General features: G+C 37.2%; 2 protein-coding genes across 2 annotated transcripts; both read left to right on the forward strand.

Annotated features, from left to right (window-relative positions):
- Positions 1–829: 829 nt before the first annotated feature.
- Positions 830–5,775, forward strand: LOC141778752 (cell adhesion molecule CEACAM2-like). The gene is made up of 7 exons (XM_074653182.1): positions 830–1,037; positions 1,708–2,019; positions 4,074–4,346; positions 4,535–4,783; positions 5,002–5,101; positions 5,480–5,517; positions 5,673–5,775. Exons 1-7 carry the CDS (start codon positions 992–994, stop codon positions 5,750–5,752), a joined length of 1,098 nt encoding a protein of 365 aa, XP_074509283.1. The 5' UTR covers positions 830–991; the 3' UTR covers positions 5,753–5,775.
- Positions 5,776–9,100: 3,325 nt separating this feature from the next.
- LOC141779835 (cell adhesion molecule CEACAM8-like) lies at positions 9,101–16,593 on the forward strand. Its single transcript, XM_074654867.1, has 6 exons — positions 9,101–9,280; positions 10,615–10,935; positions 12,024–12,299; positions 14,098–14,346; positions 14,566–14,674; positions 15,930–16,593. The coding sequence occupies exons 1-5, from the start codon at positions 9,235–9,237 to the stop codon at positions 14,667–14,669; spliced, it is 996 nt and encodes a 331-aa protein (XP_074510968.1). The 5' UTR covers positions 9,101–9,234; the 3' UTR covers positions 14,670–14,674; positions 15,930–16,593.
- The last annotated feature ends 352 nt before the right edge of the window (positions 16,594–16,945 follow it).

Here is a 16,945-nt window from a genome sequence, read left to right on the forward strand (position 1 = left end):
AATCGTAATATCGAATCTCAATATCTAACCTGTATCTGGGTCATATCCCTCTTCTCTGTATTCACCATAAAGTGACAATAAAAAACACAGAGAAAATCCATGAATAAACCCCTGAATGTTTAGGCATGTCAAACTGTGACAGTTGTTGCCATTACTGGACATAATAAAAAATATCTCATTTACAATAACTACTTAAATTTTTGTATTAATGATAAAACTTTAAATGTTGCTTGTTGCGTACATTGTTAATGATCAACAACGGTCCAGGCAAATTAACCTTTCAGAGGTATGATGATGGATAAAACCAAGCCCCCAGGAAGTGCGCCGGTCGTCGATCCCGACTTTCGTAGTGGCCAAACGGCGATACTGCAACCTCTGTGTTAGTCACGTGATGCATTGGGCCCAAAAAGACTTTTCCCATAGACTTACATTGGGAAAGAGACATCTGTGACTCAATGGATAATTTTATTGAGGTGAATCAACTCCCCAGTACGAACACTCTAATAGCCCTAATTTAAAAAATTTAGTTTTTAAAGTTGTAGTTGAGTTATTTCCCTTCCTCCGTTCATGTGAGTGAGACCCAGACCGAGGCTGCAGCGCAAGCCGTGACGACGGCGTGACGTTGGGACCCCGTAACCAAGTCATGTGACCGAGCGGACGCTACTTCGCCAATCATCTCGGACGTTACTTCGCCAAGATCCGGGTACTTTTCCAGACGGAAGTCGAGCCATTTAGGCTTCACGCGCCAATGAGCAACTCTCATAGGAATGACCGGGGCCCCGCCTCCAACGCTGTATCCAGTTCCTTTAATACATCCATGGGGGAAACCCCACACTGCACAGTACTTCCTTGTACTTCCTTGTTCCTTGTGGGGTCGTAACATACCTTTATATATTGAAATCAGCATACATTATTCCAAACTTAGCAAAAGCAAAGTGAAGGAGTGTGATCCCTCTTTTCTCTTGTCATATGTGATGATACTGCAGAAGAAATGGAAATAGCTGTGATACACTTCATCATCCTGGGAGTCATCTCAGGTGAGCTCTTAATACATGATACCGGAGATAAAAGTGTGTATTCACTTATTTATGAAAATGTAACTATTGATTATTGATGCTTAACATTGTCACAGAGCTTTAGGAGATAACTGCAAATGGGTAGTGAACATTAGTCCAGTCTCCACATTGTGTGGATGGATATATCCCTTTTAACAGCCTCTCTACTGTTCACATACATATATTACATATATTATAGGAAAACACACCAGTCTTCAAAAATATCAGTTAAAAAATGTATTTCCTTAACATCAGTTAATTATTAAGCACAACAGAAAGGGAAATACATCTAAGTGAGTTCCTCTCTCCACCAAGAATTAGTTCCCCTGTTGTTGTGATTGAAATTTTCTATCAGTGGGAAGACACAAATTTTCCTCACATGCTGTAAGGGGTCGGTGTATCTGTAGCTTTTCTGATGACCTGCTGTGTAAACAAGTTAACTACTTCAGCTGGTTAGCAATTTGATGATCACCTTACCTTTCAGAGTTTTCACTAATCCCACTTTCTGAAATAGGGTTCTGGTGATTGTTTTGTCTGCGCAGTTTTGTGTTTTTAGTAGTCTTAGATCATGATTTTATTTTGATTTATGATAGGACATCATCAGTGGGCCATTTTGCAATGTCCTCATTACAGTCCTTCTCAAACCTGCCAGGTTTAACCAAAGGAGCTGGTGTGTTGCCAGACGGTCCTCTGCATAGAGCTGTGGGAGAGCCTGTGATGTTCACCACAACACTGGATCCACCAGAAACACCATTTGTGAACTGGAAATTTGGTGGTAAAGATATAATCACTTATAGTGATGAAAACAACATTGCACCAGAGTATGAAGGCAGGATCACCCTCTTCATGTCTACTGGATCTCTGGAGCTCAGGAATCTGACTCTTAATGACAGTGGAGTATACAGTGTTAACATTACTTTTTTTGGAGGACAGACAAATGGGAACACAAGACTGGACGTTCATGGTGAGCAAATGTTGCATCTCTTTCAGTGCTGAGTGGAGACTGTGCGTAGCAATTGAACTGTTCAAATAATTGTGTTTAGGTGTTCACTGGTTTCAAATAAGATCTATACTGAGATCACAATTCAGATTATGTTACGTAAGGGATCATGTACAGTGAGCCGGTCATTGTTGTGAAAGAATCCCCGACAGGGCGATGCTGCACGAGGGGTTGACCCCGACGCAAAGCGAAGGGGTCTCTCATCGCCTCTTTCACAACAATGACCCGCTAGCTGTACATTATCCCGCTTATTACACAGCTACTGACTTAAGAAATCAATATATTGGCACAAAAACGGTCCGTCAGAGTCCAACATCAGAGCTGCGCCCATAGCAATGGTCTGTTATACAGAGCAACGGTCTGTTATACAGAAATTACAGACTGCAGAACGCCGTGATTTACCAATCAGGTTATACAGTATAAAAACATAACTTCCATTCAACAATTTGCATATACGATATGTTAAGATACAACTTATTTCAACCTAAAGTATCATTTAAAGCAGCTATAGTCAATGCTCTATCGACCATTTTACCATTTTTCAGCTCATTGTTTTGGTTTTCCGGACCACAGCTTGACTGTTTTGGTTCACTCTCATTGTTTACACCAAAACCCACCGTACACTACCTGTCCTGCACCAGACAGCAGACAGACACAGTTAAAAACTAGCTTATGAACATAGTGGATCATTTAGCAGCTAAAGAGACAGATATATCCCTCAGGAGTTGGTGGAAATAACAGCTGAATTAAAAGGAGAGTGAATATTAGACTAACATTCACCAGGTGGACAGAAACATGACTCCTTGCTTTGTATGTTCTGCATGTTTAACCCAAATGTTTGCTCCATCAACTTCAACAGTGACTATGTTGTGTTTATGGATGTCATGCTCCATTAAGAATTGTGGTCAAAACTTTGAATAAATGACATTGGATCAAAAGCACATGACATGACAAAGGTCAAGAGTCCTGCAGCTGTCGACTGTTTTGAGTCACTTGTTAAAGAATCTTGTGGTTTTAATGAAACGTTTTCGTCTCCGTTAGTCAGTGTTGAACTGATCTTGAACTCAATGTTATGTTCCATTCATATAGATGATATTTCTGAGATATACTGAGGGTTGTTCAAAACTGTAAATGTTAAAATCTTGAGTGAAGACTAGGGATGTGACGGTGAGGAAATTTTCCAACCGGTTAATAAACTTGTGACAACACCGGTGTTACTGACTAAACCGGACAAGTTACAAGAAAAGATGACGGTCAATATGTGTAGCATGCTTACTTTGATCTTTAACGTCAGGTGGCGGTGTGTCTGGCTTCTCCGGTCCAGTTCGCTGCGGGGCCGCAGGGGTCTACCTGGTGCTGCTGCGCCGCGCACACCGTCTGTGACCGCACCCTCCTCCTCACGGCGATTACCTCATTAATGTTATGGTTCCCTTATAGCATTGGATTTAAATTTGAAATATTGCACAAAAAATTGCTTTTCGCTTCGACACAAAATCGTCTGCCATCTCTCGGTCAGTTAACTCTCTCTCGTTCTGTGTGTGTGTGTGTGTGTGTGTGTGTGTGTGTGTGTGTGTTTGTGTGTGTGTGTGTGTGTGTGTGTGTGTGTGTGTGTGTGTGTGTGTGTGTGTGTGTGTGAAATATGACACCTGCTACTCTGAGCTGAGAATCCGTACAGAACAGACGCATTCACTTTCAGATTGTAGCGTCTGTCGTCTGACTATCTATTGATGCCGCTGATGCGCCAAAATGAACTAAAGGGGTTTTATTTCTGTAAAATAAAGCAAAACGATGGTGGGGGTGATGGGCAAGTAATGTAATCAGTGTGTGCCCGACCACCGTGTAACACCGGTAACACCGGTAGCACCACAAGCCTAGTGAAGACAGTCAGACACTTGGCATGTTGTATACATGATTCAGACAATATAGCTCTTTTATATTCATTTACTCAGTTAACTCTCAGTAACTCAGTTCCTTTTGTTCCTGTTTTCATATTTTTCACATGATCTTTTGCCCAACAGAGAGAATATCTGGTGCTTCAATCACATCGTCAACATACCTGACAATTGAGGGGAACTCGGTCAACTTAACCTGTGATGCTGCTGGCTCTGTGTTTACCAGAAAGTGGATGAAGGGAGGCTCAGATCTGATCCCGGCTGTAAACATGGCCCTTCACGACAATAACAGAGTGCTGTCTTTTAGCAGTCTGAATAAACAAGACGATGGAGAATATTCCTGTAATGTCAGCAACCACCTCAGCAACGATGAAGCTGATTTCACCATGGTTGTTTACTGTAGGTAACAAACTGTACGTTAACAGTTCAAAATGATGAGTGCCCTAAAAATAAGTGTTTCCTACTATTGAGATGTGTTGTTTGTAGGTGTGTAACACAATAATTCAGATTATTAAGTCAATTATTGAACACGTTTTATGTTCTTTATTTGTGCTGCTGTAAGAACTTTACAAATATCTGTTTTTCAGATGGACCAGAAAATGTTCAAATCAGAGGTCCAAATGAGATTCATTTGAAAGAGACCTTAACATTAACCTGCTCTGCTGAGACCGTACCTGCTAGTTACACCTGGATACTGAATGGAAAACAGATACACTATTCTGCCATTTATACTAAAAACAACATTGAACCTTCTGACAGTGGAAATTACATCTGTGAAGTGATGAATGATCTTACTTGGAGAATATCAGCAGCAGTCCACGGATTGACTGTAACAGGTACCGAGATGATGTTGATTGCAGATTTTGTAGATACTCTTGAATATTGCAATCAACCCACGATGTTATACCTCTGATAATCTGAAGAGTAGCAGGCTTCTTAAATATGTTTCTTACAGATTCATTCCACCAACTAAAAGTGGTAGATTTTGTAAGTTCATGAGACAGCAATGGCTTGAAATCTAAAACTCCACTTTATTTTTTCTGTTTCATTTCAGACTGGAGTCTTTCAGCTGGTGCCATTGCTGGAATAGTTATCGCGTGTTTAGTAGTGCTTTCTGCAGTAGCTGGTGCAGTGTATTATATTTATAAACAAAAGTAAGTGAAAATAGCCTTCATAGTACCAACCAGACATCTCTCCCTTTTTTTTATCATGTATTAATATGTGACTGACTTCAGATTAACCCTAACGTTACACAAACCTTACTCTTGTATTTCTTGTATATTCTTATACATTAGACTCATGGTAGTCTATACAATAAAGAGCAAGAATTTACTGTATTACCTGAATGAAATCATTAACATATCACTCACTGGAGGTCAATTAACTTAATCTGTTGATCCCATTTAGACATTGTTTTTATTTCAAAATGCATAACTTGTGTAAAAATTTAAATACTTAGATTACAGTTTGAATTTTGAGTTGCATCTGGTTGCATGGCCACATTTTAACAATGCTTTATTTCTAATATTTAGAATCGACAACAAAGCTCCGCCACAATCTGATAATAAAGGTTAGTATTTATCTGATTTAATTCATCCGACACTTAGACTATCATTCTGTATATATAACAAAAAAGACAGAATGCAGAACAAACTAAAGTATATCACAATTATACAAATAGTACATGTGAATAATTAGATGTATACCTTTTTTTTGTTTGTCTAGAAGTAGAAGAATGTGTGTATGAGAACCCATCAACACATGAGAACACATCAACATATGAGAACACAACATATGAGAACTAAACGACCTACTTTCCCTTAAAAGGTGAGTTTTTAACTAATTATTTTGATTTGGTAAAGAAGAGATTTATGTATTTTGAAGGAAGAAGCACTAAGAGGTTTCTGTAGAAAGATTTTACTTAGTGTATCTGAAGAAACTACTACAGGACAACATTGACTGATTGACTCATAACTAGGGCTGACAATTGATTACAATATTTAATTGCGATTAATCACATGATTGGCCATGATCATTTTTATCTGTTCAAAATCTACCTTAAAGGGAGATTTGTCAAGTATTTAATACTCTTATCAACAGAGGAGTGGACAAATAAGCTGCTTTATGCAAATGTATTAATATATTTATTATTGGAAATCAATTAACACAATGTGTTATTATTGCGTTAACTTTAACATCCCTAATTATAACATACATTTGATCAAAGCCAGAACTCTTGCCATGAGTGACATTACCCTCTTTTTTCACTTTTGGTCCAGCAGGACACTTGGAAGACAAAGAACACCACAACAAGATGACCCAGCCATGACATGTTATTGCCTTATTGATTTGCATGGCAAATATGTGAGCAAATATTTGCCATTTACTCATCCAGTACAGATTAACCATAGCATTTGAAAGGGTTCAAATACAATGCAAAGCCTGTAGGGCTGCAGAGTTGAGTGAGAAAGGTTTAAAACTTTGGGCTCTCTTACACTTAATGTAATATTAATATATGATTATGCTTTTATTAATTGGAAATAGCTATGCTGGCTTTTTTGCACCAAGACAGTTAAGTAAAAAAACATTTTTTTGTTCTGCTATTACTAAACAGTGGTGAATGTGTTTACATTTAATTCTGGTGTTTGATAATTGAAGCAATGAAATTACTATTTGTTATGTGTTTTGTGTACTTTCTACATTTCAGTGTATATCTAATGCTTTTATTATCCTGTTCTCCTATTGTGTAACAATTGTAAACACTGCAATGGAAACATAGCGGGTTGGGATAAGACATTATACAAAAGATACATCAAAATACTTTTCATAAAATAATTTGGAAAAATAGCACCCCGAAATATTAATGTTTTCTATGTCATGTGGTTCTAACAGCAACATTTATTTAAACGCAACAGTCAAATACTGGCAACTGCAGAAATTAGGTTAAAAATGTTGATAGTAATTTAATAAAGCTGTATATAAATCCTCTTAATGTTCACATGAATTGATACTTTTGACTTTTCCTCATTTACTGTCTACAAACAATAAAGAAATGATCATGGTTAAATTAAGTCGTGCCTCTGGAGTTTCTTCTTGACTGTTGACTAAGCTTCGTGGACAAGTGAAAGCTAATCATCAGATTCTTTATAAATATAGTCCTATGGTGGCTGTAATTATAGAGACTCTTCTCCAAGTAAATACTTAAAATCTCCAAATGTTGAGTTGCAAAATACTTGAACAATGAGATAAATCCATTGAATCTTCAGAGCACTTTAATACCAAAAGCTGCACTATGCTGACCTCCTGTGGTGGAACTGTGGTTGTTCTTGCAGTCTGGTGAATAATCTCTATAAACAGATTCTGCATGTGAATGTAGAATCTGTACCAACGGGACAAGGTGATATTAAAAAGATTATCGCGTGATTTTTGTGGGGATCTGTACCAAATAAAGATGTTCTCTTAAGTCTGTAGATGCATGCTAACATTTAATGATTAGGAAAAGACACAAAGCAGCTGAGGCTGATGGGAATGTCGTTAGTTTAGCAGGTATTTGATCATAAACCAAGGTATTGGACAGATGGAAATGTTGACCTGATGATGTCCCTTGATGAGAAGTCAGGGGATCAGCAAAGGTATTACAATTTACCCTGAGGGGAACATGAAGGTCTGTATCTATTGAATAATGACTTGTCAAGACATTCAACTAAAATCCATACATTTTAACCTCATGATGGTACTAGAGGAAAAAGTCACCAAAGTCATTAGGAAAACATTGTCTGAGAGCCATGAATATCTGTACAAAAAATGGTTAATTTCATCAAGTAGGCCTAGATCTTGAGCTATTTCACAGAATAAGTGAAAGGTTTGATCTGCTGGTGCTGCTAGAGGAAAAGTCAGGGGGTCAATAAAGTCTTTAGGATTCATCGTCTGTGCCAAATTTCATGACAGTTCATCAAACAGTTGTTGAGATATTTGACTTCAAAACAAAAATGTCAACCACAGGGTGGCGCTAGAGGAAAACTCATGAGGACCACCAAAGTCACAGGGTTTCATTCTCTGGGTGCCATGAATGTCTGTACTTTCAATTTCATAGCAATCAATCAAACAGTTGTCATTTTAGTCAAGTGATGGACCGACCAACTGACAGTGCCATACAAAGTACATATATGGACATACGATTGATTTGATTATATTAATCAGAAGTATACAACATTACATGTACCTTATAAATTAAAAAGAAAATAACACTAATTTCTGAGGGAAATTACTGTTCTTTGATTTTTTGGTTTAATTTTTTTTTTTTTATAAATAATGCCTGACAATGACTGATATATTTGACTTCAGGACATCTCTGACTACATACATGCTGAAAATTAAACATTTTTACTGTATTAATTTAGATATAAAAAGAAAAGTCCCTAGAAGTGTATAATTCAAATTTTTCCCCTGGTCTAGTGTTAAAAAAGGTAACAAAAATTGCAATAAATCATAATATCGAATCTCAATACTTGTAGAATTGCAATACATATCGAATCGGCACCCAAGTATCGTGATAGTATCGAATCGGGAGATGGGTGTATCGTCCCAGCACTAGTGCACAACATATGTCAATTTAACAGAGCACATCCATGACAGAGGAGCACAACATGCAATCTTGTCCCAATCATCCCTCAACCCCACAAGCCCCATCTACAAGCTGGAATTCCATTTATTAAAGGGCACTTCATCCTTGGAGTAATACAAGAAGGTGCTGGAAGTCGGGTTTTATACAGTACTTAGAAAAAGAAAAATGACTCACTTCCATGAGTGAATGAATAAATAAAAGAAGGGGGGTTTCAGGACAACTGTATTAAAATAAATCAATCAACTGCACCTGCTACGGTATCTCACCTTCATCTGTATCTGGGTCATATCCCTCTTCCCTGTATTCACCACACCTTGACAATAAAAAACACAGAACAAATCCATGAATAAACCCCTGAATGTTTAGGCATGTCAAACTGTGATAGTTGTTGCTAACTGGACATAATAAAACTACTTCCATTTTTGTAATAATGATTAAACTTTAAATGTTGCTTGTTGCGTACATCGTTAATGATCAACAACGGTGCAGGCAAATGAACCTTTCAGAGGTACGATGATGGGTAAAACCCCCCACTGCACAGTACTTCCTTGTATTACCTTTATATATTGAAATCAGCATACATTATTCCAAACTTAGCAAAATCAAAGTGAAGGAGTGTGATCCCTCTTTTCTCTTGTCATATGTGATGATACTGCAGAAGAAATGGAAATAGCTGTGATACACTTCATCATCCTGGGAGTCATCTCAGGTGAGCTCTTACCACATGATACCAGAGATTAAAAGTATGTATTTACTTATTCATGAAAATGTAACTATTGATTATTGATGCTTAACATTGTCACAGAGCTTTGGGAGATAACTGCAAATGGGTAGTGAACATTAGTCCAGTCTCCACATTGTGTGGATGGATGTATCCCTTTTAGCTGGCACCTTGTATGTGCATGACTGGATTTTCCTCTCAGACTTTTCTGTATCATGGAACTTTTTTGTTTGTTGAATAATGTCTGACTACGACTGTCATCATCAAATGAAGTATTTTACTAAGTCAACACTCGACAAGTGGAGCCAAGTAATTCCTTCGCATATCAAACACATGCTGTTCTTTTTTGAGTAGTATTAAGAAAAATCATCTGAAAATCTACTCCAGAAATACAGCCTCTCTACTGTACACATACGTATATTACATATATTATAGGAAAATACACAGTCTTCAAAAATATCAGTTAAAAAATGTACTTACTAGTTATAATATATTCATTAACTTCAGTTACAGCCGACGTGTGGTGCAGTTACAGCAAAGCAAAAATGAAAAAGCTTCAGGTGGGATTTAATGTTGCATTCAAAATCTTGCTCAAGCTCCCAAGATGGACAAGTGCAAGTCATATATTAATGACTAGCAATGTTCCCACCTTTCATGCTGTGTTGAGGAATTTTATGTACAAATTTATGTTGATTAATTGATTCCAAAAATTAAATCATAATGGCCTTAACTGAGCGCACGCAAAGTGACACAAGGTACTCCTCTTGTTTTTGGAAACATTGGAACAAATGCTTATATATATGTTTTAATCACTGTGAACTGCAATGATTATATCTCTGTGAGGTTGTCCTTGTATTGTATTGTATTTATTTTATTTATACTGATATGAACCTATGGGTCTGAAATAAAGTTAATGATGATGAGTTAATTATTAAGAACAACAGAAAGGGAAATCATTCTAAGTGAGTTCCTTTCTCCACCAAGAATTAGTTCCCCTGTTGTTGTGATTGAAATTTTCTATCATTGGGAAGACACAAATTTTCCTCACATACTGTAAGGGGTCGTTGTATCTGTAGCTTTTCTGACAACCTGCTGTGTAAACATGTTAACTACTTCAGCTGGTTAGCAATTTGATGATCACCTTAACTTTCAGAGTTTTCACTAATCCCACTTTCTGAAATAGGGCTCTGGAGATTGTTTTGTCTGCTGCACTTTTGTGTTTTTAGGGTTTTTTAGATCAACATTTTGTTTTGATTTATGATAGCACATCATCAGTGGGCCATTTTGCAATGTCCTCATTACAGTCCTTCTCAACCTGCCAGGTTTAACCAAAGGAGCTGGTGTGCTGCCAGACGGTCCTCTGCATAGAGCTGTGGGAGAGACTGTGATGTTCACCACAACACTGAATCCACCAGAAACACCATTGGTATCAGTGAACTGGAAATTTGGTGGTATAAATATAATCACTTATAGTGGTGTAAACAACACTGCACCAGAATATGAAGGCAGGATCACCCTCTTCATGTCTACTGGATCTCTGGAGCTCAGGAATCTGACTCTTAATGACAGAGAAGTATACAGCGTTACCATTATTCCACTTGGAGGAGCACAGACAAATGGGAACACAAGACTGGACGTTCATGGTGAGCAAATGTTGCATCTCTTTCAGTGCTGAGTGGAGACTGTGCGTAGCAATTGAACTGTTCAAATAATTGTGTTTAGGTGTTCAATGGTTTCAAATGAGATCTATACTGAGACCAGATGTCAGATTATGTTATTACATAAAAATGACTACATAAGATGAAGACAAAACAAGTATTGAAAAATCTGAGATGTGGTTGAAAGCTTGGGAAAAAGCAAGTACTGTAGGTGACCTTTAAAGGTCTTATTGATAACATTTTTATTTAGATGAATATACGATCCCCAGTTCCTTTGTATCACTGTCTACATGTCTACAGTGTGGCCCACCCTCCTACGGATGGGTTAAATGCAGAGGTCAAATTTTTTGTATGTACAGTATATGATGAGTCTAATTCTAATAAATAAAGTTCTAATAAAATAAAGTTTAATGAAGTTGTAATAAAGTATGGCTTTTCCTGAAAAGAAAAAAAAATTATTGTGAATTAATCATTTTAAAAATTTTGGCGGGTCCAATCACGTGGTATCTCTGGGTCGTCAGTTAGTGTAGAAAAAAAACGGATAAATGGCTGAGATTGACAGTAAGTGCCTGGGAACAACTTGTTGTGAAGGAAATGCAATGGAACGGGGGAGGGAGAATGCAACATCTACATCATACATATTTATCTTTGGTTGACACTGTATGAGAGAGACACTGATTGAACCTTTAAGGTCATACTTTCTTGCAGTGTTAAATTGGACTACACTGTATTGAAAATGGATTCTACAGAACCATCACCAACAAGTACAGCCTGAAAATAGCACAGAGTTAAATCAGTGCCAGTTTGACACAATATCAACAAAAAAAATAATTTTCCTCTGATGTACAACACATTGAATTATTGGTCTTTGTATCATTGTCATTAAATAATAAGTGAGAAATGTTCTTTTTTTGTAGTGGTAGGAGCTACTGTAAACTTTCAATGTGCAGCCATGAATACTCAACATCTCATGATCAACATGAGAATTAATTCCCAGCAACTGCAGTGTTTCCTTCTACTGTATCTTTGTTATGTGGTAGCAAATACAAAATAATTTTGTTTTTCACCCACAGAGGAAGTTTCCAATGTAATGGCAACTGCCAGCAGCACAGATTTGGTGGAGTCCAGCTCTGTCCATCTGTCCTGCTCCTCCTCTGGATCCTCTCTCTCTTTCCTCTGGCTGAACAGCAGCTCAGAGGTTACAGAAAGTGACAGAGTTCAGCTCACTGATGGAAACTCCACTCTTACTATAGTTAACGTGACCCGCTACGACCAGGGACCATTCAGGTGTCATGTGTCCAATCCTGTCAGTAATGGCACCAGTGATCCAGTAAACCTCACCATCAACTGTGAGTTATTAACTTATTTGTGCATACTCTTTATCCAACACTACATGCATGTATGCTTCAAATGAGATGGTCTCATGAGGCTTCACACTGAGCGAAGCTGCATGTCTTGTTGCATTTTCTTCAAGTTGCTATGTTACCATTTGGTGATGTTTATGTTTTGTTTTTAAATTTGCTTAAACGACATGTTAAGATACAACTTATTTCAGCCTATTATTTAACGCAGCTATAATCAATGCTGTCGACCATTTCAGTATCTTTCAGCTCATTGTTTTGGTTTTCTAAACTGCAGCTTGATTGTTTTGGTTCATTCTCATAGCATTGTTTTCACCAAAACTCACCGTACACTACCTGTCCTGCACCAGACAGCAGACAGACACAGTTAGAAACTAGCTGGTGAACATAGTGGATCATTTAGCAGCTAAAGAGACAGATATTTCCCTCAGGAGTTGGTGGAAACAAAAGCTGAATTAAAAGGAGAGTGAATATTAGACTAACATTCACCAGGTGGACAGAAACATGACTCCAAATGTTGCTCTGTATGTTCTGCATGTGTAACCAAAATGTTTGCTCCATCAACTTCAACAGTGACTATGTTGTGTTTATGGATGTCATGCTCCATTAACAATTGTGGTCAAAACTTTGAAACAATGACATTTGATCAAAAGCACATTACATGACAAAGGTCAAGAGTCCTGCAGCTGTCGACTGTTTTGAGTCAACTGTTAAAGAATCTTGTGGTTTTAATGAAATGTTTTCGTCTCCGTTAGTCAGTGTTGAACTGATCTTGAACTCAATGTTATGTGCCATTCATATAGATGATATTTCTGAGATATACTGAGGGTTGTTCAAAACTGTAAATGTTAAAATCTTGAGTGAAGACTAGGGATGTGAAGGTGAGGAACCGGTTAATAAACTTGTGACAACACCGGTATTACTGATCACACCGGACATTTTACAAGACAAGATGACGGTCAATATGTGTAGCGCGCTTAGTTTGATCTTTAACGTTAGGTGGCGGTGTGTCTGGCCTCTCCGGTCCAGCTTTCGCTGCGGGGCCGCAGGGGTCCACCTGGTGCTGCTGCGCCGCGCACACCGGATGCGACTGCTCCGTCCTCCTCACCTTACTAGGGATGAGTTATGATTTTAGATTTTTCGAATAGTCAAATTTATAAAAATAATAATAATAATAATAATAATAATAATCGAATAATACTCAGTGATTTTCAAATAGTATTTCTGCTTGGAATGCACATCCATAGCAATTACCTCATGACTGTTATGGTTCCCTTATAGCATTGGATTTAAATCTGAAATATTGCCAAATAGGCGCGTTTGCTTTTCGCTTCCAAACAAAATCCTGCCATCTCTCGGTCTGTCAACTCTCTCTCGTCCTGTGTGTGTGTGTGTGTGTGTGAAATATGACACCTGCTACTCTGAGCTGAGAATCCATACAGAGCAGACGCATTCACTTTCAGATTGTAGCGTCTGTCGTCCGACTATCTATTAATAACATTTCGCCGATACGCCAAAATGAACTTAAGGGGTTTTATTTCTGTAAAATAAAGCAAAATGACGGTGGGGGTGGATGAAGCTAATTTCCTTATTTTTGTTTACTGTAGGTAACAAACTATACATTTACTGTTCAAAATGACGAGTGCCATAAATAAGTGTACTACTGAGATGTGTTGTTTGTAGGTGTGTAACACAATATTTCCGATTTTTAAGTCAATTGTTAAACAAGTTTAGATTCTTTATTATCTGTGCTGCTGTAAGAACTTTACAAATATCTGTTTTTCAGATGGACCAGACAATGTTCAAATCAGAGGTCCAAATGAGCTCCCTTTGGACGAGACCTTAACATTAACCTGCTCTGCTGAGTCCGTACCTGCTAGTTACACCTGGACACTGAATGGGAAAAAGATACACTATTCTGCCGTTTATACGAAAAACAACACTGACCCTTCTGACAGTGGAAACTACATATGTGAAGTGATGAATAATAAAACTGGGAGAACATCATCAGCAGTCCATGAATTGACTGTAACAGGTACCAAGATGGTGTTGATTTCAGATTTTGTAGATACTCTTGAATATTGCAATCAACCCATGATGTTATACCTCTGATAATCTGAAGAGTAGCAGGCTTCGTAAAGATGTTTCTTACAGATTCATTCCACCAACTAAAAGTGGCAGATTTGTAAGTTCATGAGACAGCAATGGCTTGAAATCTAAAACTCCACTTCTTATTTTTTCTGTTTCATTTCAGACGGGAGTTTTGGAGGTATTTCAGCTGGTGCCATTGCTGGAATAGTTATCGCGTGTTTAGTAGTGCTTTCTGCAGTAGCTGTTGCAGTGTATTATATTTATTAAAAAGAGTAAGTGAAAATAGCCTTCATAGTACCAACCAGACATATCTCCCTTTTTTTATTATGTATGAATATGTGACTGACTTAAGATTAACCCTAACATTACACAAACATTACTCTTGTATATTCTTATACATTAGACTTATGGTAGTCTAAACAATAAAGAGCAAGAATTTAATGTATTACCTGAATGAAATTATTTACATATCACTCATTGGAGGTCAATTAACTTAATCTGTTGATCCCATTTATACATTGTTTTTATTTAAAAATGCATAACTTGTGTAAAAATTTAAATACTTAGGTTAACATATGAGAACATATAAACTGAACGACCTACTTTCCCTTAAAAGGTGAGTTTTTATCTAATTATTTTGATCTGGTAAAGAAGAGATTTATGTATTTTGAAGGAAGAAGCGCTAGGAGGTTTCTGTAGAAAGAATTTTACTTAGTGTATCTGAAGAAACTACTATAGGACAACATTGACTGATTGACTCATAACTGGGGCTGTCAATCGATTACAATATTTAATAGCAATTAATCGCATGATTGTCCATGATCATTTTTATCTGTTCAAAATCTACCTTAAAGGGAGATTTGCTAAGTATTTAATACTCTTATCAACATGGGAGTGGGCATATATGCTGCTTTATACAAATGTATGGATATATTAATTATTGGAAACAAATAAACAACATGAAACAATGACAAATATTGTCCAGAAACCCTCACAGGTACTGCATTTAGCATAAGAAAATATGATCAAATCATAACATGGCAAACTGAAGTCCAACAGGCAACAACAGCTGTCAGTGTGTCAGTGTGCTGACTTGACTATGACTTGTCCCAAAACTGCATGTGATTATCATAAAGTGGACATGTCTGTAAAGGGGAGACTCGTGGGTACCCATAGATCCCATTTTCATTCACATATTTTGAGGTCAGACGTCAAGGGACCCCTTTGAAAACAGCCATGGTAGTTTTTTCTCTCCAAAATTTAGCACAAGTTTGGAGCGTTATGTAGCCTCCTTTGCGGCTAGCTAGTATAACATGGTTGGTACCAATGGATTCCTTGGGTTTTCAAGTACAACCTCCGGAAGATTGATTGCATTAATGCGTTAAATAAATTAGTGGCGTTAAAACGAATTTGCGTCAATGTGTTATTATTGCGTTAACTTTGACATCCTTAATTATAACATACATTTGATCAAAGCCAGAACTCTTGCCACGAGTGACATTACCCTCTTTTTCACTTTTTGTCCAGCAGGCCACTTGGAGGACAAAGAACACCAGAACAAGATGACCCAGCCATGACATGTTATTGCCTTATTGATTTGCATGGCTAATGTGTGAGCAAACATTTGCCATTTACTCATCCTGTACAGATTAACCAAAGCATTCCTGCTGCATTTCCTGTTACATGCAAGTCCAGTATTTAGCAAGTGGGTTTATCAGAGCTTTTTCGATGAAAACTGTATAAGATTGAAAGGGTTAAAATACAATGCAAAGCCTGCAGGGCTGCTGAATTGAGTGATACAGGTTTTAAACTTTGGGCTCTCTTACACTTAATGTAATGTTAATATATGATTATACTTTTATTAATTGAAAATAGCTATGCTGGCTTTTTTGCACCAAGACAGTTAAGTAAAAAGACATTTCTTGTTCTGCTATTACTAAACAGTGGTGAATGTGTTTACATTTAATTCTGGTGTTTGATAACTGAAGCAATGAAATTACTATTTGTTATGTGTTTTGTGTACTTTCTACATTTCTACAGTGTATATCTAATGCTTTTATTCTCCTGTTTGCCTATTGTGTAACAATTGTAAACACTGCAATGGAAACATAGCGGGTTGGGATAAGACATTATGCAAAAGATACATCAAAATACTTTTAATAAAATAATTGGGAAAAATTGCACAACGAAATATTAATGTTTTCTATGTCATGAGGTTCTAACAGCAACAGTTATTTAAACGCAACAGTCAAATACTGGCAACTGCACAAATTAGGTTTAAAGTTGATAGCAATTTAATAAAGCTGTATATAAATCCTCTTAATGTTCACATGAATTGATACTTTTGACTTTTCCTCATTTACTGTCTACAAACAATAAAGAAATGATCATGGTTAAATTAAGTCGTGCCTCTGGAGTTTCTTCTTGACTGTTGACTAAGCTTCATGGACAAGTGAAAGCTAATCATCAGACTCTTTATAAATATAGTCCTATGGTGGCTGTAATTATAGAGACTCTTGTCCAAGTAAATACTTAAAATCTCC

This window comes from Sebastes fasciatus, chromosome 12 (assembly GCF_043250625.1).
Source record: "Sebastes fasciatus isolate fSebFas1 chromosome 12, fSebFas1.pri, whole genome shotgun sequence".
Taxonomy (NCBI): domain Eukaryota; kingdom Metazoa; phylum Chordata; class Actinopteri; order Perciformes; family Sebastidae; genus Sebastes; species Sebastes fasciatus.

What these genes read in the sequence shown, in the direction of transcription:
- LOC141778752 (XM_074653182.1), top strand. Translation starts at nt 992, where the DNA reads ATGGAAATAGCTGTGATACACTTCATCATCCTGGGAGTCATCTCAG. An exon ending in CATCCTGGGAGTCATCTCAG is followed by an intron (nt 1,038 to 1,707) that starts GTGAGCTCTTAA and finishes CAAACCTGCCAG; the next exon opens with GTTTAACCAAAGGAGCTGGT. An exon ending in CCACGGATTGACTGTAACAG is followed by an intron (nt 4,784 to 5,001) that starts GTACCGAGATGA and finishes GTTTCATTTCAG; the next exon opens with ACTGGAGTCTTTCAGCTGGT.
- LOC141779835 (XM_074654867.1), top strand. Translation starts at nt 9,235, where the DNA reads ATGGAAATAGCTGTGATACACTTCATCATCCTGGGAGTCATCTCAG. An exon ending in CACAAGACTGGACGTTCATG is followed by an intron (nt 10,936 to 12,023) that starts GTGAGCAAATGT and finishes TTTCACCCACAG; the next exon opens with AGGAAGTTTCCAATGTAATG. An exon ending in CCATGAATTGACTGTAACAG is followed by an intron (nt 14,347 to 14,565) that starts GTACCAAGATGG and finishes GTTTCATTTCAG; the next exon opens with ACGGGAGTTTTGGAGGTATT.